Source organism: Eumetopias jubatus, unplaced genomic scaffold, assembly GCF_037043125.1.
Source record: "Eumetopias jubatus isolate StellerSeaLion01/CBP00866 unplaced genomic scaffold, mEumJub1_p1.0 scaffold_17, whole genome shotgun sequence".
Lineage (NCBI taxonomy): Eukaryota > Metazoa > Chordata > Mammalia > Carnivora > Otariidae > Eumetopias > Eumetopias jubatus.
Window position 1 is genome coordinate 12,644,225 of NW_028274823.1, and position 16,748 is coordinate 12,660,972.

At 49.4% G+C, this 16,748-nt stretch overlaps 1 protein-coding gene across 2 annotated transcripts in view; it reads left to right on the forward strand.

Moving 5' to 3' along the window:
- SFXN4 (sideroflexin 4) overlaps positions 1–16,748 on the forward strand; it is a 22,962-nt gene continuing 6,214 nt past the window's right edge. The window contains exons 1-13 of one of the 2 annotated variants that reach the window (XR_015767121.1): positions 1–137; positions 1,431–1,496; positions 3,171–3,245; positions 4,593–4,619; positions 4,706–4,760; positions 7,578–7,603; positions 8,348–8,401; positions 8,489–8,545; positions 8,673–8,738; positions 9,720–9,792; positions 10,642–10,757; positions 13,622–13,815; positions 15,360–15,446. Coding sequence is in view for 1 of the 2 variants with exons in the window: in XM_028121781.1 (XP_027977582.1) it covers positions 99–137; positions 1,431–1,496; positions 3,171–3,245; positions 4,593–4,619; positions 4,706–4,760; positions 7,578–7,603; positions 8,348–8,401; positions 8,489–8,545; positions 8,673–8,738; positions 9,720–9,792; positions 10,642–10,757; positions 15,360–15,445 (740 nt within the window). In the remaining variant the exon portion in view is untranslated. Of the gene's footprint in view, positions 138–1,430; positions 1,497–3,170; positions 3,246–4,592; positions 4,620–4,705; positions 4,761–7,577; positions 7,604–8,347; positions 8,402–8,488; positions 8,546–8,672; positions 8,739–9,719; positions 9,793–10,641; positions 10,758–13,621; positions 13,816–15,359; positions 15,447–16,748 lie in introns of those variants that run through there. The other variant, XM_028121781.1, reaches the window with a different exon arrangement.

Sequence of the window (16,748 nt, forward strand, 5' to 3'; positions counted from 1 at the left end):
GCCTCCCCAGCCACCGCACAGGTCCCAGGAAGCAGCGCGGGAGGAGGAGGAAGCGCGGGGGCCCGGCGGCTCCCTGGGTGCAGCGGCACGGCTCCCGCATGGAGCCCAACGTGCGCTTCTGGATCACCGAACGTCAAGTACGGCCTGGGCCCGGCGCGGCTGGGGGCGGGGTGGCCCTGGGCCCCGTGGAGTCGCCGGCTGGCCCGGGTGACCTTGGGCAGGCCACGTGGTCGCACCACCCGCCTTCCCACCTCAGACCCCGGGAGGGGACGAAGGGGAAACCCAACCCAAGGGTGCGGGATGCCGACAGCCACGGCGGTTACCGCGTATCACCTCTGCCCCGGGCCTGGCTAGCGAGGATCGCCCACAAGGTCGCCCTGCTCTGGGGAGTCAGCCCCCCCCCCCGCCCCCCGCAGGTGTCTGCCCTCTGCTGCCTGAGCTGTTGCTGAACATCAGGTTGGAAAGGAACAGGTGCTCCCAGGAGCCCCCAGCCTCCCAAGCTCGGTAGGCTCAGCCACTCAAATGACGCGGGGGCTGCGGGCAGCCGACGAGGACAGGCAGTCGCTCCGGCCCCGCCTCCAGGCGGGGCTGGACGGCTCTGCCCAATGGCAATGTGATGGGAGCCATATAGGTCATTTAAAATTTTCTAGTAACCACATTCAGACGGGTAAAAAGAAATAGCTGAAATTAATTTTAATGTATTTAGCCCGACAAATATAAAATACTAACATTTCAACACATAATCGATATAAAATTATTAGTGGGATATTTACATGCTTTTTTTTCTAGAAAGTCTTTGAAGTCTGGTGTCTGTTTTACACATATAGCATACTTCAGTTTGGCTTGGCCACATTTCAAGGGCTCCATAGGCACATGGAGCTAACTGGACAGTATAATTCTAGGGTGTTCTCTTTCAGCCTGACGGGGCTTTCTCAGGTGGGGAAGTTGAAAGGGACAGGGAGCTCATGCCCCCTCCACATGTGAACTGAGCAGCCTTTACTGAGGCCTTGCTGGGGGTGTCCGGTTCTTTATGACTCAAGTTAAGCCTTATAACAAGGATGAAGGTAAAGAAACAAATTCTGAGACCCTTCTAGGTAGTTGGTTCAAGGTCATTTGTGGGATGTTGGACTAGGCCCATTCGACCCCAGAGTCTGGGCTTTTAACCTTCAAGAGTAATTTGATATGGAAGTGGTTAAGAGCACATGCTACTGAGTCCTTTCCTGGCTGGGTTTCCATGGGTACGTTCATGAGCTTTTCTATGCCTGTTTCCTCACCTGTAAGGTCCCGAGGACGTCCTGCAGATTCTGGGAGCTGCTTCGGTTAGAAGGCCCTGCTAGGGTCTCAAAAATAATGCTAACTGCTATTATCATATCTTTTTTGTTGTTGTTCCTGCCACCATTAACCTCTCTGGTGCTCTTTTCCCTCTTAAGTCTTTTATTCGGAGATTTCTTCAGTGGACAGAATTGTTGGATCCTACAAATTTGGTCGTTTCAATTGTAAGTATTTCCTTGTTTTCAGAAATAAGACATTTTACATTTTATTCTGAAATGTGAAGACTGCGTCCCTTTGAAAGCAGTTGAAACAGAATCCATATATATTGTTTTTATTCCTTCTGAATGAGCTTGTTAGACTGGAAGGTTTAGAAACAAAAGCAGACAGATAACACCAGGGTTGGTACTGCCGCTTCAGAAGGGATCAAAATAAGTCCCTGGTAACAGGACAGACGGACAAAGGTGGTCACCGGCCTAGACCTAGGGTGCTGAAGGAGGGGTGCGGCAGGAAACTGGGGGAGAGTGTTGAGGCAAGGCCAGACAGAGGGGACTGTAAGCAAAGCCCAGGTGAGAGAGCAGGTCGTCCAGTCAGTGGGGGCTTTTAATTCAGGGAAGCAGGCAGGTCCTCAAGGGCCTTGTGTGTCCTTCAGATGGGAGGGGTTTGCATTTGGCCTACAGGGCGAGGTGGTGAGGTTTGTGTTCCAGAGGGTCTCTTTGGTCACCAGGTGGCGAGTAATGAGGGTTCGAACCAGTGTGGCCGAGGATTCAAGAGGAGGAGATACTGTATCAGCAGCCATAATCCTTCAGGGCTGGACCCACAGGGACACTCCCATCCTTGTGCTCAAGATGTTCCGTGCTGCCTTGTTTTTTACAAAACAATCTGAATCCCCATCAGTAGGGAAATAGAGAAACATAACATGGTATATTCATACAGTGGAATACTAATAAAAGTGATGATCTAGTTATCAATGTATAATATTAAGTGGAAACAGTATATAATGCTAAATGGAAAACATGTCTACAGTGTTTAATGGAAAAAGGATGCATAAAGTACATTTATGCAAATTACAATATAAAGACCCAATACTACATCTTTGTTTATAGATACATATATTCGTGTATATATAAGTATAAAAAAGTGGACTGGAAGTTAGTACCTTGAACTCATAATAGTGGTTATTTCTGATAGAATGGGGAGACACGAAACTGGGGGTGATGGCTTTTGGGGAAAAAAATTGGAAGCAAATATGACTGAATGTTTACTGTTGTTAATTCTGGATGAGGGGATTATGAGTATGTACTCATTTTGTTGCCTTTTCTGTATTCTTTTCTCTCAAATTAAGAAAAGAATGAAGAGGGGCACCTGGGTGGCTCAGTCGTTAAGCGTCTGCCTTTGGCTCAGGTCATGATCCCAGGGTCCTGGGATCGAGTCCCACATTGGGCTCCCTGCTCCGCAGGAAGCCTGCTTCTCCCTCTCCCACTCCCCCTGCTTGTGTTCCCTCTCTCGCTGTCTGTCTCTCTGTCAAATAAATAAATAAAATATTAAAAAAAAAAAGAAGAGAGGAAGTAAGCCCGAATGGATCAGATGTGGGAGTGAGAGAGAGGAGGGACTTCTAGGTTTCTAACTTACAGAGCCAGGCAGATGGTGGGAGCACTCACAGAGACAACTGACATCAGCTGTCTGGGGGGAGGGGGAGGTGGCAGCCACCCGTGGGTCAAGCTGCTGGAGCTCTAAATCTGAGTGACACACAAGCACTATCCTCATGGAAACTCTCAAGGAGAACCTTGGCCACGAGTTGCACTGAAACCAGGTGTGAATGAACATGTGATTCCTAAATCATTTGGACAAACCTAAATCAGGTTGAGATCATTGCTTGATTTCTTTCTATCTGATTATAGGAAAAAATAGAAAAATCAAGGCAGCTATTGTTAACAAATGAAGATGCATCCATACGTGACTTGGAGGACCAAAGGGTATGTCTCGTGTGCTGGGTTCAAGGTTGGATGTGGTTGCCTTCAGGAGATTTCTGCTTGCATGGTCTGAAATCAGGTGGGGTTTGGTCATCGTAAACACTGCCCAGGGGATCTGCTTTTCAAAACTGGGTTAGTTTTTTTAGATGTAATTAGAATTCGTTCTCATAAACCAGATTACTAGTAAGAGGAACTAGTATTGAGGAGGAAAAAAGATCCTAGGGTTCTTCCTATGCTCAGATATTAGTGGGGATTCTCTGTGGCTGATCCCTGCAGCCCATGGCAAACTCCAGAATTCAGGCAGGCCTCTGAAGTCAGAATCTGTTTCCCATTAGAGGCAGTGTTCCAGGTCAGGGTTATATTCCTGCCCCAAGACTTAAACCAAGTATTTGTTATCTATCTTGCTGTGTATGGGGCTTTCCAGAGCCCACAAGTATCAGCTCCGTGAAGCAGCCTGTGGAAAGTGCACATATTTATGTTGGTTTGATGTTTTTTTTTTAAGAACTTTATGGGGCCTCTGGGCTCACAGCCTGGCTCTGAGGCAGGTGCCTTGGCTAATGGCGTGGTGTATCACCTGCAAACAACCTGCTCTTCTCTGAGCCAGGGGCAGGCTGGATTTAGGGACTCACCTGAGGGCTGTTAGGTGTTGGCCTTGAACCCTCTCCAAGGTAAGAGACTGAGGACTTTTTGGGGCACCTGGGTGGTTCAGTTGGTTAAGCGTCTGCCTTCAGCTCGGGTCAAGGTCCCAGGGTCCTGGGATTGAGCCCCGCATCAGGCTCCCTGCTCCTCGGGGGGTCTGCTTCTCCTTCTCCCTCTGCCTGCCACTCCCCCTGCTTGTGCTTTCTCTCTCTGATAAATAAATAAATAAAATCTTTTTAAAAAAAGACTGAGGACTTTTTAATGTTCTGGTCATTTTCTTTCTGTGGGTCATCTCATTGCTTATTGTCAGTTCATTTGTTTGATTCATTTGATTCATTTATTTTGACTTTTCTATCCGCATGGCATTGAACAGTTCTGGTCTTCACTCTTTTTTTTTTTTTTTAAGATTTTATTTATTTGACAGAGACACAGTGAGAGAGAGAACACAGGCAGGGGAATGGAAGAGGGAGAAGCAGGCTCTCTGCCGAGCGGGGAGCCCGATGTGGGGCTTAATCCCAGGACCCTGGGATCACGACCTGAGCAGAAGGCAGACGCTTAACGACTGAGCCACCCAGGTGCCCCTGCTCTTCACTCTTGAAAAGGCAGAGTGAAGATGGCACCAGAAGTGAGATTGGAGAAGAGATGGGTTTTTTTTCTCGTTTGCTGCCAATTTACCTTTAAAAGCTGTTACTTGTTTTTTTCTCTTTTCAGGTAAAAGACGCTTGGAAGAGAAGTCTCGTAAGTTTCAGTCCTTTCCTAATTTTTAGGCTCCTACAAAAACAAAGCCAAACATCAGACTAACCTTTGTGTTTACCTTTGCAAAGTCAACAGTTCATCCTGACAACAGCAAACTGATCCCTGTTCCTTTTCGACCTGCAGGTGAGCTGATTCTAATTTTCAGAAATGGGTTGGGAAAACATGGTTTGTTTGTAACAGTTCAGAAAGTCTGCCTGCCTTTTTTTTTCCCCCCTGGAAGAATTTCTGATTGTGAGTCTGGAAACCACAGCTTGCTTTATTTATTTATTTCTTTATTAAGATTTTAATTTATTTATTTATTTGAAAGAGAGAGAGAGAATGAGAGAGAGAGCACATGAGATGGGGGAGGGTCAGAGGGAGAAGCAGACTCCCCGCCGAGCAGGGAGCCCGATGCGGGACTCGATCTCGGGACTCCAGGATCATGACCTGAGCTAAAGGCAGTCGCTTAACCAACTGAGCCACCCAGGCGCCCTGGAAACCACAGCTTTAAAAGGATGTTTGCATCAGAATCTGGGTTTGATAGTGGAAAAGAGCAGGTTTGAGACCCAGAGCTGCGTCCAGTCCTGTGGAAAGATCTGGGGAGTTGGGGGTGAGGGCACAGGCCTGGGTCTGAAACCTGCTTTGTTCTGTCATCTCCCAAGAAATACACAATCATTTCGCTGATGGTTCCAGAACTTGTAACTCATAAGTGTTTTGGATTCCACGTAGTATTCTCTCTCTCTCAACTATGATGAGGGGAGGGGTGCCTGGGTGGCTCAGTTGGTTAAGCGTCTGCCTTCGGCTCAGGTCATGATCCTGGGGTCCTAGGATCTAGCCCCACGTTGGGCTCCCCGCTCAGTGGGAGCTTGCTTCTCCCTCTCTCCGCTGCTCCCCCTGCTTGTGTTCTCTCTCTCTCTCTCTCTCTCTCTCTGTCAAATAAATAACTAAAAATCTTAAAAAAAAAAAATGTGATGAGGGGAATAAAACCTATGATTGTACAGGGCCCTTTTAACTATGAAATTCTCTCTGTTATAAACAAGAAACTGGAAACAACATGAATATCCAACAATTCAGACTATAGTTAAATAATTTATTAAAAAGATTGACGTACATCCTGTGTGCCAATTAGAAGAATGGATCTCCAGGAACTAGTATTAAGGAGAAAAAAGGCAAAGTGTAAAACAGCATATAGTGATCCTCTTTGTGTGAATAAGTATCGTGAGCACAAGAGAGTGTGGGAGTTTGCATCTATCCTGATAGATGTCATGAAGGAAAAACACTTGTTTCTCCTCTCGATGCTTCACTTTTTTTTTTTAAGCCTATCCATGTGAGTTGCCATTTTTTAACTTTATTATTTTTAGTAATCTCTACACCCAATGTGAGGCTCAAACTCACAACCCACGAGATCAAGAGTTGTGTGCTCTACTGACCGAGCCAGCCAGGTGCCCCTGAGGTTTCACTTCTGATACCAGATGTGCAGGCTTTTCCCACCCCCTTCAATTCTGTGACCCCAGCAGTGTGTCCTACAGTTTTAATGGCAGTTCTGACATTTCAACCTGGAGGCGGCAGCAGACCCCCCAGGTGAAGGGCTCAGTCCTGCAAGACCACCCCCACTTCCAATGCCAGTTGAAAGTCCAGATTCTCTCCTGTACTTCTGACCAACCTGCTATAAATTGGAGGTTCTCACACCTCCCTCCTTGGGTTTGAAATTGCTAGAATGGCTCACAGAGCTCGGGGAGACAGTTTACTTACTAGGTTCCTGGTTTATTATTAAAGGGAACAGATGGAAGAGATGCACAGGGCAAGGGGTGCTGGGGAGGACGAAGTTTCCACACCCTCTCCGGCACCGCACATGCTCAGCAAGCCAGAAACGCTGTGAGAGTGGAGGCTCTATTCGTATGGTTGACTAAATCCTTGGCCACTGTGACTAGCCCTGCCTCCAGCCCCTTTCCCCGCCCAGGAGGTGGAGGCAGCGGGTGGGGCTGGAATGTCCAACCTCCTCATCCCCCCGCTGGTTCCCCTGGCAACCATTCCCCTGCTCGGAGGCTTTCCAAAAGTCCCCTTATTTTATTTTATTTTAAGATTTTATGTATTTATTTGACAGAGAGAGACACAGCGAGAGAGGGAACACAAGCAGGGGGAGTGGGAGAGGGAGAAGCAGGCTTCCCGCTGAGCAGGGAGCCCGATGCGGGGCTCGATCCCAGGACCCTGGGATCATGACCTGAGCCAAAGGCAGACGCTTAATGACTGAGCTACCCAGGCGCCCCCAAAAGTCCCCTTATTAACATCAACTCGGGGCGCCTGGGTGGCTCAGTGGTTAAGCATCGGCTCAGGTCATGATCCCAGGGTCCTGGGAATGAGCCCCACATGGGGCTCCCTGCTCAGGGGGAGCCTGCTTCTCTGTCTCCCACTCCCCCTGCTTGTGTTCCCTCTCTCAATGTCTGTCTCTCTCTGTCAAATAAATAAATAAATAAATCTACCTTTAAAAAAAAACAAAACAATATCAACTCAGGCGAGGTGGAAAGGGGCTTGCTAGGGTAAAAAAGACACCCATTTCACCTTTTTATTGCTGTTCTCAGGAAACTCCAAGGGTTTTAGGATCTCTGTGCTAAGAACAGGGATGAAGAGCAAATCCAGGTTTCTTTTTATAAATGACAGTATCATGAATGTGCTAAGTTCCTGGGGAAGGCTGAACAGGTTAACACCACTTGCCTCCAGTGAGAGGGACTGGGAAGGCCGGAGGGTGCCTCTTTAGGTCTTTCTGGACAGTGCTGACTGAAATGCTAGCTGTATGCACATAGTTATTATTAGGAGAAATAAAAGAATGAGTAAAGACTGTCCTTTGGCATCCGTGCCTTCAGGGTGCCAGAGGGAAGGTTCTTGGGTGGGCGACTCCCCTTTCTGGCTTCTTCCCTCCGCCTGGGCAGCGGCGGTCACTGATCCGCTTCTCTTCTTTGCCAGCTCTCCTACCTTTCACGGCGCCCATGGTGAGTCGGCTTGAGACCCCTGGTGTAGGAAGATGTCGCTCGTCTCCTAACCTCAGTGGTTTGTGACCTCCAACTCTGGACCCCTGTCCCGCCACGGCCTGGGAGACGGCTGTGGACTCCCCACCTCTGACCCTTGTCTGCTACTCGCATGCCTTCACCCCGCCCGCACACTTACCCAGTCAGGCGCCTCTTGAAGGTCCCTGTGTCACAAGGTTTTCCTTTCTTGGGATGCCTCGGGTGTGCAGAGCACTTCCGAGGAGGTGGACGACAGGCTCCCTGCCTCAAGCACACAGAATAGTCCATTACCTTCTCTCCCTTAAGCCTCCTCCCCCATACACGCCCTCACCTGGGACCTGGAACTGCCCCCCAGCGAGGCGGTCCCACCTTGACTCTCACGAGGTGCTCTCAACAAAGGGACAGCCTTCCTCCGTCACTTCCTCCACACCTGCCCTGTGTCTGTGTCCACTCGTGAGTGTGTACTCCTCAGCTGCCCTGCCCTGCCGCATCGCACATCTTGGAAGCAGGGACCACTGTGAGACACCCCCCGCCCCCTCCGGGTGTCCTCAAGGTCCTGTGGGTGTTTGCTGAGCATTGCTCACACCGCCCGGTAGCCTCCTTGTCCCAGCGCCTGGGGAGAGTGGGGTGCTCAGCGCAGTGTCTCCCCTGGGAGGTTCTTTGCCCCCACCCTCCAGCAAGTTCTCCCTCCCCTCCAAAACTTAAAACTCTGCTTTATTTTCTTAAAAGATATTTTTCTCGATGCTGTCAGTAAAAAGTCTGAAGTCCCTGATTTTACCTCAGGTAAAAACTATTTCTATTTCATGATTCCTGAGTTCTGTTGTGCTCGAATGACCATAGTGTGTGATCTACGTGCCTGTCTTTCTGCAGATTTCCTTCTATACCTACACTACAGCGTTCAACATTGTCAATGGAAACGCAAGTTATGTGAGTATTATGAGGCTCAGGGGATATGCAATTCTGTGTTACTTCTTTTGGAGTTTGTTTGTTTTAATAATCCTTCCTGGGTAAAACCGTGGTGTTTGCTGAATACATACTTTTGTTTCTTCCTTAGAATCGTCGCCTACATGAGAGTGTGTTACTAGGGACAGGAGTGATTGCCTCTTCCTCCTTTTTTGGAGTGGGTATTTTTAAGAATCTATCAAATCGGGGCGCCTGGGTGGCTCAGATGGTTAAGCGGCTGCCTTCAGCTCGGGTCGTGGTCCCGGAGTCCTGGGATCGAGACTGCCCTGCTCGGCGGGGAGTCTGCTTCTCCCTCTGACCCTCTTCCCTCTCATGCTCTCTATCACTCATTCTCTCTCAAATAAATAAATAAAATCTTAAAAAAAATAAAAATAAAAAAATAAAAATCTATCAAATCTTTTTTATTCCTCAGAACAAAAGAAACTATTCTGAATTACAAATTTGTTTCAAGTTAAACAATTTAGAAAGTATGGCTAAGGGGTGCCTAGGTAGCTCAGTTGGTTAAGCGTCTGCCTTTGGCTCAGGTCATGATCCCAGGGTCCTGGGATCGAGCCCCGCATTGGGCTCCCTGCTCAGCGGGAAGCCTGCTTCTCCCTCCCCCTCTGCTGCTCCCCCTGCTTGGGCTCTCCTTCTCTCTGTGTCAAATAAATAAATAAAATCTTTAAAGAAAGAAAGAAAGTATGGCTAAGAGATAAGGGCAATGGTCACCTGTAATCCCATCACCCCCTAAGGAAGCATACGAGTACCCCAAGTTTCTAGGCATATACTTAGTATTCTTACCTTTTTAAAAATTTTACTTAGGCTACATGAACATGTTATACAAGTTGTGTATTGCCTGGGATGTCAGGACACTGATGGTTAAAAATATAGACATTAGAGTCAGATAAGCCGGGTTGGCCTCCTGGCTCAAATTCTTAGCAGCTCTGAGACTCCGGGCAAGTTACCTCCCTAAGCCTCCGTGTGTGCCTCTGATGATCGGGCAAACACCTCAGTGTTGCAAGAATTAAAAAATAACACACGGAGCTCTTGCGGTGGCCTGACCTGGGATAGGAACTAGGTTGACGCCAGCTCTGTGCTACTGAGTGTGTTCAGTTGACTTTGCTTCCTTTGCAGTGACGAGTTTTCTCTCTTCTTCTAGTTATTCCCTCGTTTGCTCCAGATGCGGCTGAATCACGTTCTGTTGAAAAAAGCCCTTCCTGTCGTCATTCTCAGTAAGCAGGAAGCATGTGATCTTTGTGGTCCTTGAGTCTCCCTACGTCTTCAGGGACAGTCCAGTCCCTTGGCCACATGGTGACTGTTGACAGCTGCTGTTTGCAGCTTCCCGGGGCCTCCAGGTCCACGTTAGGTCCTTGGTCCTTGGTCCTTGCTCTGTCGCTCTGCTTTCCATTGTCAAAGGGTGAACACGAGCCTGGGAACACAAACTCGCTCTAAAGACGGTGCCAGCCCCCTGCATGTTTAATTTCACTTCGTCTTGCCAAAAACGTGTGGGTAGCAATGTCATTATTCCATTTCCAGATAGGGAGGCTGAGGCAGGGGCACTTGAAGGAACTGTCCTAGGGTCACCCACGGAGGAGGCGGCAGCCTGGGGGGCTCCAATCTGGTGGGCCAACTCCGGTGGAAGTGACAGAGATACTAGCCAACTGTTTGAAGTTTGCCAGCCTGCAAGTTCAGTAGTTCACACTCCACATTTGAGTTTGGAAATCGTAACAGTTTGAAGAGTTGGCAGAATGATCTCAGTGGTAAAATCGGGGAGAACGTTATAGAAGCCTGGTCAGACCAGCTAAAGCAAAGAAGGGGGCTGTATTTCAAGGACCCAGGGATTTGTCCTAGAATCCCGTCGGGGGGGCTGGAGCCTGGCCGGACCCAGGACTAGGAGGCCAGCGGTTCTGACCCAGCTCTGCAGCCCCCGGACGGAGCGAGATTGGCCAGCACATGCCGGCTGACCACTTGAGGGTCGGGGCAGCCTAGCCATCGGAGAAAGATGCTTGACACCAGTAAGGATGTTCCTTCACTGGACCAAACTCGCCTTCTGTTGTGCATTTTCTTCTTCACATACACAGCCCACATCAGTGCAATGAATGTTGTCGCAGCCCGAAGTCTGGAGCCCATTCGAGGCATTGAAGTCATGGATAAGGAAGGCAATGTCATGGGCTATTCCAGAAAAGCCGGGACAAAGGTAAGGGGACGCTATGGAAAGCAGGCTTGCCTTTTGGGGAGAGCATGGAGTTGTCTGAGAGCTGGGAACAAAGTCCTGTCTCCCTTAGACCTTTCCCTACCCTGTGTTCCCTCACTATGCAGAGGGGGCAGTTTTACATTTTGCACCACGATGTTTAAAAGATGGTGCACTAGGGGCACGTGGGTGGCTCAGTTGTTAGGCATCCCAGGGTCCTGGGATCAAGCCCCGCATCGGGCTCCCTGCTCGGTGGGAAGCCTGCTGCTTCCTCTCCCGCTCCCCCTGCTTGTGCTCCCTCTCTCGCTGTCTCTCTCTCTGTCAAATAAATAAATAAAATCTTTAAAAAAAAAAAAAAAGATGGTGCATTAGTCTGGGTTCTCCAGAGAAACAGAACCAATAGGAGATTGATTGATTGATTGATTGTAATTGGCTCATGCAACTGTAGGGCTCGTAGGCTAGTCAAGTGTTGGCCCCATCTGCAGGCTAGAAACTCAGGAGCCCATGCTGTGGTCTTCAGGCAGAATTTCTTCTTTGGGAAAACCTTCTAGATTTTGCTCTCAGGGTTTTCCAACTGATTAAATGAGGCCCATTCACACTATGGAAGGTAATCTTATTTAAAGTCAACTGATTGTAGATGTTAGCCACATCTACATGGCAGCACAGCAGTTTGTGTTTGATCAAATTTCTGGGTGCTCTAGCCTAACCAGATTGACACGTATGACCGACCACCACCGATGGGCCTCCGCCAAATGCGAGGCCGCTCTCTGAGGGTGAGATCCTGTTCTTCCAGCTCAGCATCCGCCCCACAGGCTGCTCTGTGTTTGTGGAAGTCAGTGGAGTCCCTCTCTGGGTTTAAGAGAAACGTTCCTTTTCCACCTCACAGCAGATTTTCTTACAGTCTTCATCTTTAAGGACCAGTTTGCTATCAAGAATGGCCAGGGGCGCCTGGGTGGCTCAGTGGTTTAAGTGTCTGCCTTCAGCTCAGGCCATGATCCCGGGGTCTTGGGATCCAGCCCCGTCTGACTCCCTGCTCAGCGGGGAGCCTGCTTCTCCCCTTCTCTCTCCCTCTGCCTCTCCCCCTGCTTGTGCTTGCACGTGAGTTCTCTCTCAAATAAATAAAATTTTTTTTTTAAATATTTATTTATTTGACAGAGAGAGAGAGAGCACAAGCAGAGAAGTGGCAGGCAGAGGGAGAAGCAGGCTTCTCGCTGAGCAGGGAGCCTGATGGGGGGCTCGATCCCAGGACCCTGGGATGACCTGAGCTGAAGGCAGCCGCTTAACTGAGCCACCCAGGCGCCCCAATAAATAAAATCTTAAAAATGCCTTAAACTTATGAGTAAGGAAAATAAAATCTTAAAAAAATGGCCTGAGGAAATCCAGTGCTCTGAGCAGAATGCCTCTAACAGGCCTGAATTTTTAATAAGGTTTATTATTAAATAGTTTATTATTTTGATCAGTTCAGTACAATGGCTTCTGTTAACAGTCAGCTTAACAAAACTGGAACAACCTAGGGTGGTCTTGTTTTGGGTGTGGACTTTTTTAATGATACTTTTTCAGCAGGTGAGATATTTTTTTTGGTTTCTGTGAAGTGACGTTAGCTAAAGAATGGAATGTGAGGCAGTTGTATGCAAATGACATGAGGAACAGCACAGAACCGCTTTTCACAGTGTCTGCCTCCGAGGGGCCTGCCTTCGGGACATCTCCTGCCCCATGTGTTGGCAGGAGGTTAGAAAAGATGGCTGCTCGTTCAGTCAGTAAATACATCATTGTTCCGCTCACAAAGCATATTCCACTAAACCCTATCTGCGAGTCACAAAGCTGGATTATAAACCATCACATGTGTGCCACCGGATTCCTGCCAGACCATTTATTCAGTGGCATGTCTGAAAATAGTGGCCACCTTCCTAAATGAATTATAGTAGAGACACAGTGATTACAGATAAGGGGAGAAGTAGCTGCCAAAAATAAAATAGCTCGCTTTTGAAATAAAGGTTTTGTGCCTAAGAGCCACCCTAATGAGACATTTTTATTGAGAGATAATTTATGTACTATAAAATTAGCCCTTTGTGAGAGTATAGTTTGATGAGTTTTAGTAAATGTAAGCAGTTATGCAGCTGTCACCACGGTCCAAATTTAGAACGTATTCATCCTAAAAATTTCCCTCGTGCCCACTGAGTCACTCCCTTCGCCCACCCCCCCGGCCCCAGAGAAACACTGATTTGCTTTATGTATTCATAGTTTTGACTTTTCAGAAATTTCATGTAAGTGACTCGTACAAGTGTTTTTTATGTCTCACTCCTTTCACTTCTGAGGTTCACCCACCTGTACCGTGTACCTACCAACAGTCTGTTGCTTTTTACTGCCGAGCAGCGTTGCATGTATGGATGTACCGACCACATCTGCGTATCCCTTCCCCGGGCCGGGGGTATCTGGACTGTGTCCAGTCTGGGGCTGTTCTGCATAATGCTGCTCTGGACGTGCACAGGTCTTCATGTGGACGTCAGTTTGCGTTTCTCCTCAGCTCCCTTTACCTGCAGGGTGTTAGGGCTGCTGTGAACTGTGCACACAGCTGAAAAGAAGAGTGAGAGCAGGTGTTTAATTGGTGAGTAGCCCCGCCGCACGAGGCGCCTGACCAGGTGCTGGGCTAGGCTCAGCTTGGCCACGGCCACGCCCTCAGCTGCTCGGCCACGCCCTCAGCCGCAGGCTCGCTTCTCTCTGGGAGGCCCGAGTGCGCAGCCTCTCAGAAGAGGCTGCGGCCTCGGGCCCCCGCGGGCTGTCTGGTTATCTAGTCCGTCTCTCCGGGAGAAACATCCATTTTCTTTTCTTTTTTTTTTTTTTTTTAAAGATTTTATTTCTTTATTTGACAGAGACACAGCGGGAGAGGGAACACAAGCAGGGGGAGTGGGAGAGGGAGAAGCAGGCCTCCCGCGGAGCGGGGAGCCCGATGCGGGGCTCGATCCTAGGACGCTGGGATCGGGACCTGAGCCGAAGGCAGACGCCTAACGACTGAGCCACCCAGGCGCCCCGAAACTTCCATTTTCTGCATGAAGGCCGAGTTAGGGTAAAAGAAAGATTTGATGCTCTGCTTTTTTTTTCCTTTCCTGTTTTAAGTTTATCTTTGAAGAACAGAGTCTGCAACTGTGCGTAAGCATAAGCATTCTTTCATCATTTCCGTCACCAAACAGTCTATTGTCTTTGGCTAAAATTTCAGAAAGTACGCAACCAGCAGTATCTGATTGTAATAGGGCACCTTTGATCAGATTTCAGGGGCCAAAACGTACTGTTTTCCCTTGGCTGGGCCCGGTGCCCCTCAGGACGGGTGTCCGGTTCGAACACAGCCGGACAGCCCCACTGAATCACACCACCCTCAGCAGCCACTTTTCTCTTACTTAAGTGGAGCGGTTTTATTTTATATTCCTGAAAGTTTATTTATTTTAAAGATTTTATTCATTTTATTTGAGAGCGCACGCGTGAGAGCCACACGAGGTGGGGGGAGGGGCAGAGGGAGAGGGAGAAGCAGGCTTCCGGCTGAGCAGGGAGCCCGTCGCGGGGCTCGATCCCAGGACCCGGAGATCACGACCTGAGTCAAAGGCAGACACGTCACCCACGGAGCCCCCCAGGTGCCCCCTAAAGTGTATTTTTTAAGAGCTACCCTCCTTGGCCCCTCTGTCCCCATGGGGAAAGGCGTTCCTGCAGAGGAATCGGATGAGCTGAGTCAGTGTAAGAAGCAGAGAGCAGGGCTGCCGAGCAGGGGAGAGGAGCCCCGAAGGCAGGCTGTAGCCCTGTCCTAGGAAGCCAAAAGTGGAAGAGAGGGTTGGAAGGGGCTGGTGGAGTGTGTGCCTATTCATCTCGTGCACAGCAGTGCTGTATGGAGAGTTGTAACTTACCCAGGGCTTGGCTTCTGAAGTTAACATGTGAGTGTCATCTATGGTCAGGATTTCCCTTGAGAGTCTCTCTTACATTGCCCTTGAGTACGTGTGGCTTTGTGCATATAACCCATACGGTCAATGACATGTCTAAATGCTCAATATGTAGAGTAGTGTGTGTTACAGGACAGATGACAAAACGTTATAAGCTATGCATGTTTGTGCAAAGTAAGATTTTATAGCACACTTAATGACAAGCAAAAGGTGGGTGCATATAGGTTCATGGTCCATGTGGGTGTGATGCCACACCAGTGCGCTCTGAGCTGGACTTCTGGAGGGTTCCTCCACTCGAAGGGGTAACTGGGGAGCTGCTCAGGATCAGGAGGCCAGTGTCAGATTCCTGGATTGAAAGGAAAACAAGCAGCAGTCCTCAGTGGCAAATCCAGCGTTCCCACTGAGGGAACGATTTTTCTATAAGCTGCCTTTGCTTGTACTCAGTGATGGGGTGGTTGGCAGACCGATGGGGAGACCACGGTGGAGTCAGCGGGAGGTAAGTCCCAGCACCAAGCCCAGCCGTCCTCCAGCTCTGCATGGAGGGGCTGCCTCCACCTCTCTATGCGCAGTATTTTTCTAAGTGAGAGAGGAGAGCTGCTGTTTGCTCATCTCTGTCTTGAGTGGCAGGATCCCTGGAAATGGTCTAACTCCATGTGCTAAGATGCTTCCTTTCCATTTCTGCTAGGCCGTTAAAGATACAGCAACATCCAGAGTAGTGCTGTTTGGGACCTCAGCTTTCATCCCTGAAGTCTTCTCGCACTTTTTTGTAAGGTAAGATGCATGCTCATCTCCCTAGGTAGGAATAAACATTCGCCACTCAAAATCCTTACAAACCTTGTCAAACGCTGAACCTGATGGGAGGGATAGGAAGAAGTTTGTTCAGTTGTCTTCCCACTAAACTCTCTTTGTCACAGCTTAGACAGTAGGATTGATTTGGGGGCAGGCGTGGAAATCCAGATGTGCACGTTCCTCAACCCTGGTCTCTCGCCCAGGCCCTGTCTTCAGTTGGCTTTGTGTTCCCGGGCATGTCCCAGCACCTGCTGAGGCATGGCCCCTCGGGTCTTGAACACCGAGCTGAGGTGATTTGCAGGTTCTCCCAGCTCCGATGTGCTGTGAGGATTGCTCTAGCCTGTCTTCCTCCTTCATGGCAAGCATGTGTTAAGTTAGCCTAAATGGCCCAGATTTAGTGGACCATCATCCCTTCTGAGAAGCAAGAAGTGGCCTAATTAGGAGGAAGGCCTAGGGACCAGCTGGTGTGAGAAACCCAACATGCAGTGGCTTAGGCCAGAAGGCAGATGTGTTGGTTTAGATCCTGGCTGCGGGCGGGGGGCTCATGTAGCCTGTGGTCGCCGAGCAGAAGCTCTTCTCCTCCTCATCTTCATGGTGTCAGCTTCCTCTATCCTGCCACACACTGGCTTCTTCGTGTTGCTGAGGGACATGACTGCCAACACCTCCCAGCTCATATCCTCCAAGTGTCCTGATGAGGGATGAAAAACACAGCAAACCCCAGCGAAGGCAGAGAATGTCTTCCACTCAGTTCCCAGACTCCCAGGGAGGGATTCCGTTGGCCCAGATGGGGTCACCTGAACCAATCCCCTCTGTCCAGTGTGGCGAGCTAGGAAGCCTTTGTTAGGAACCCGTAAGGATCGCATTTTCAAGAAATAGCAGCATGCTGCTTAGAGCCAAGTGTTACTTCCCGTGGTCCACCGGTTGGATGGGGGTGGAGACTTCTGCTGGCCCAGGCTCTTCCTGGACCACTCTGGCTGGGTCAGAGCTGGGGCGCCTTTGGAAGCTGGGGTCCTCCAGTCTGTCCCTTAGAGCCCACATTGAGGCACCGGCTACCTGGGGGGAGAGATGGCGCTCATTTCCCAGTGGCCCCCACAGCCACAACAGTATCCATGCCGGAGTGACCTCGGTGGCTCTTCTGACTCAGCCCTTGCATCCTGCTTGTGAAGAAACCCAAGGCTCAGAACGGGGAAGTGACTCGCCCAAGACACCTGGTCTATCGGTGCAGACCCCAGCCAGACCCGGGACCCTGGGTCTCTGACTCCCAGGCTGGGCTTCTTTGCATCTT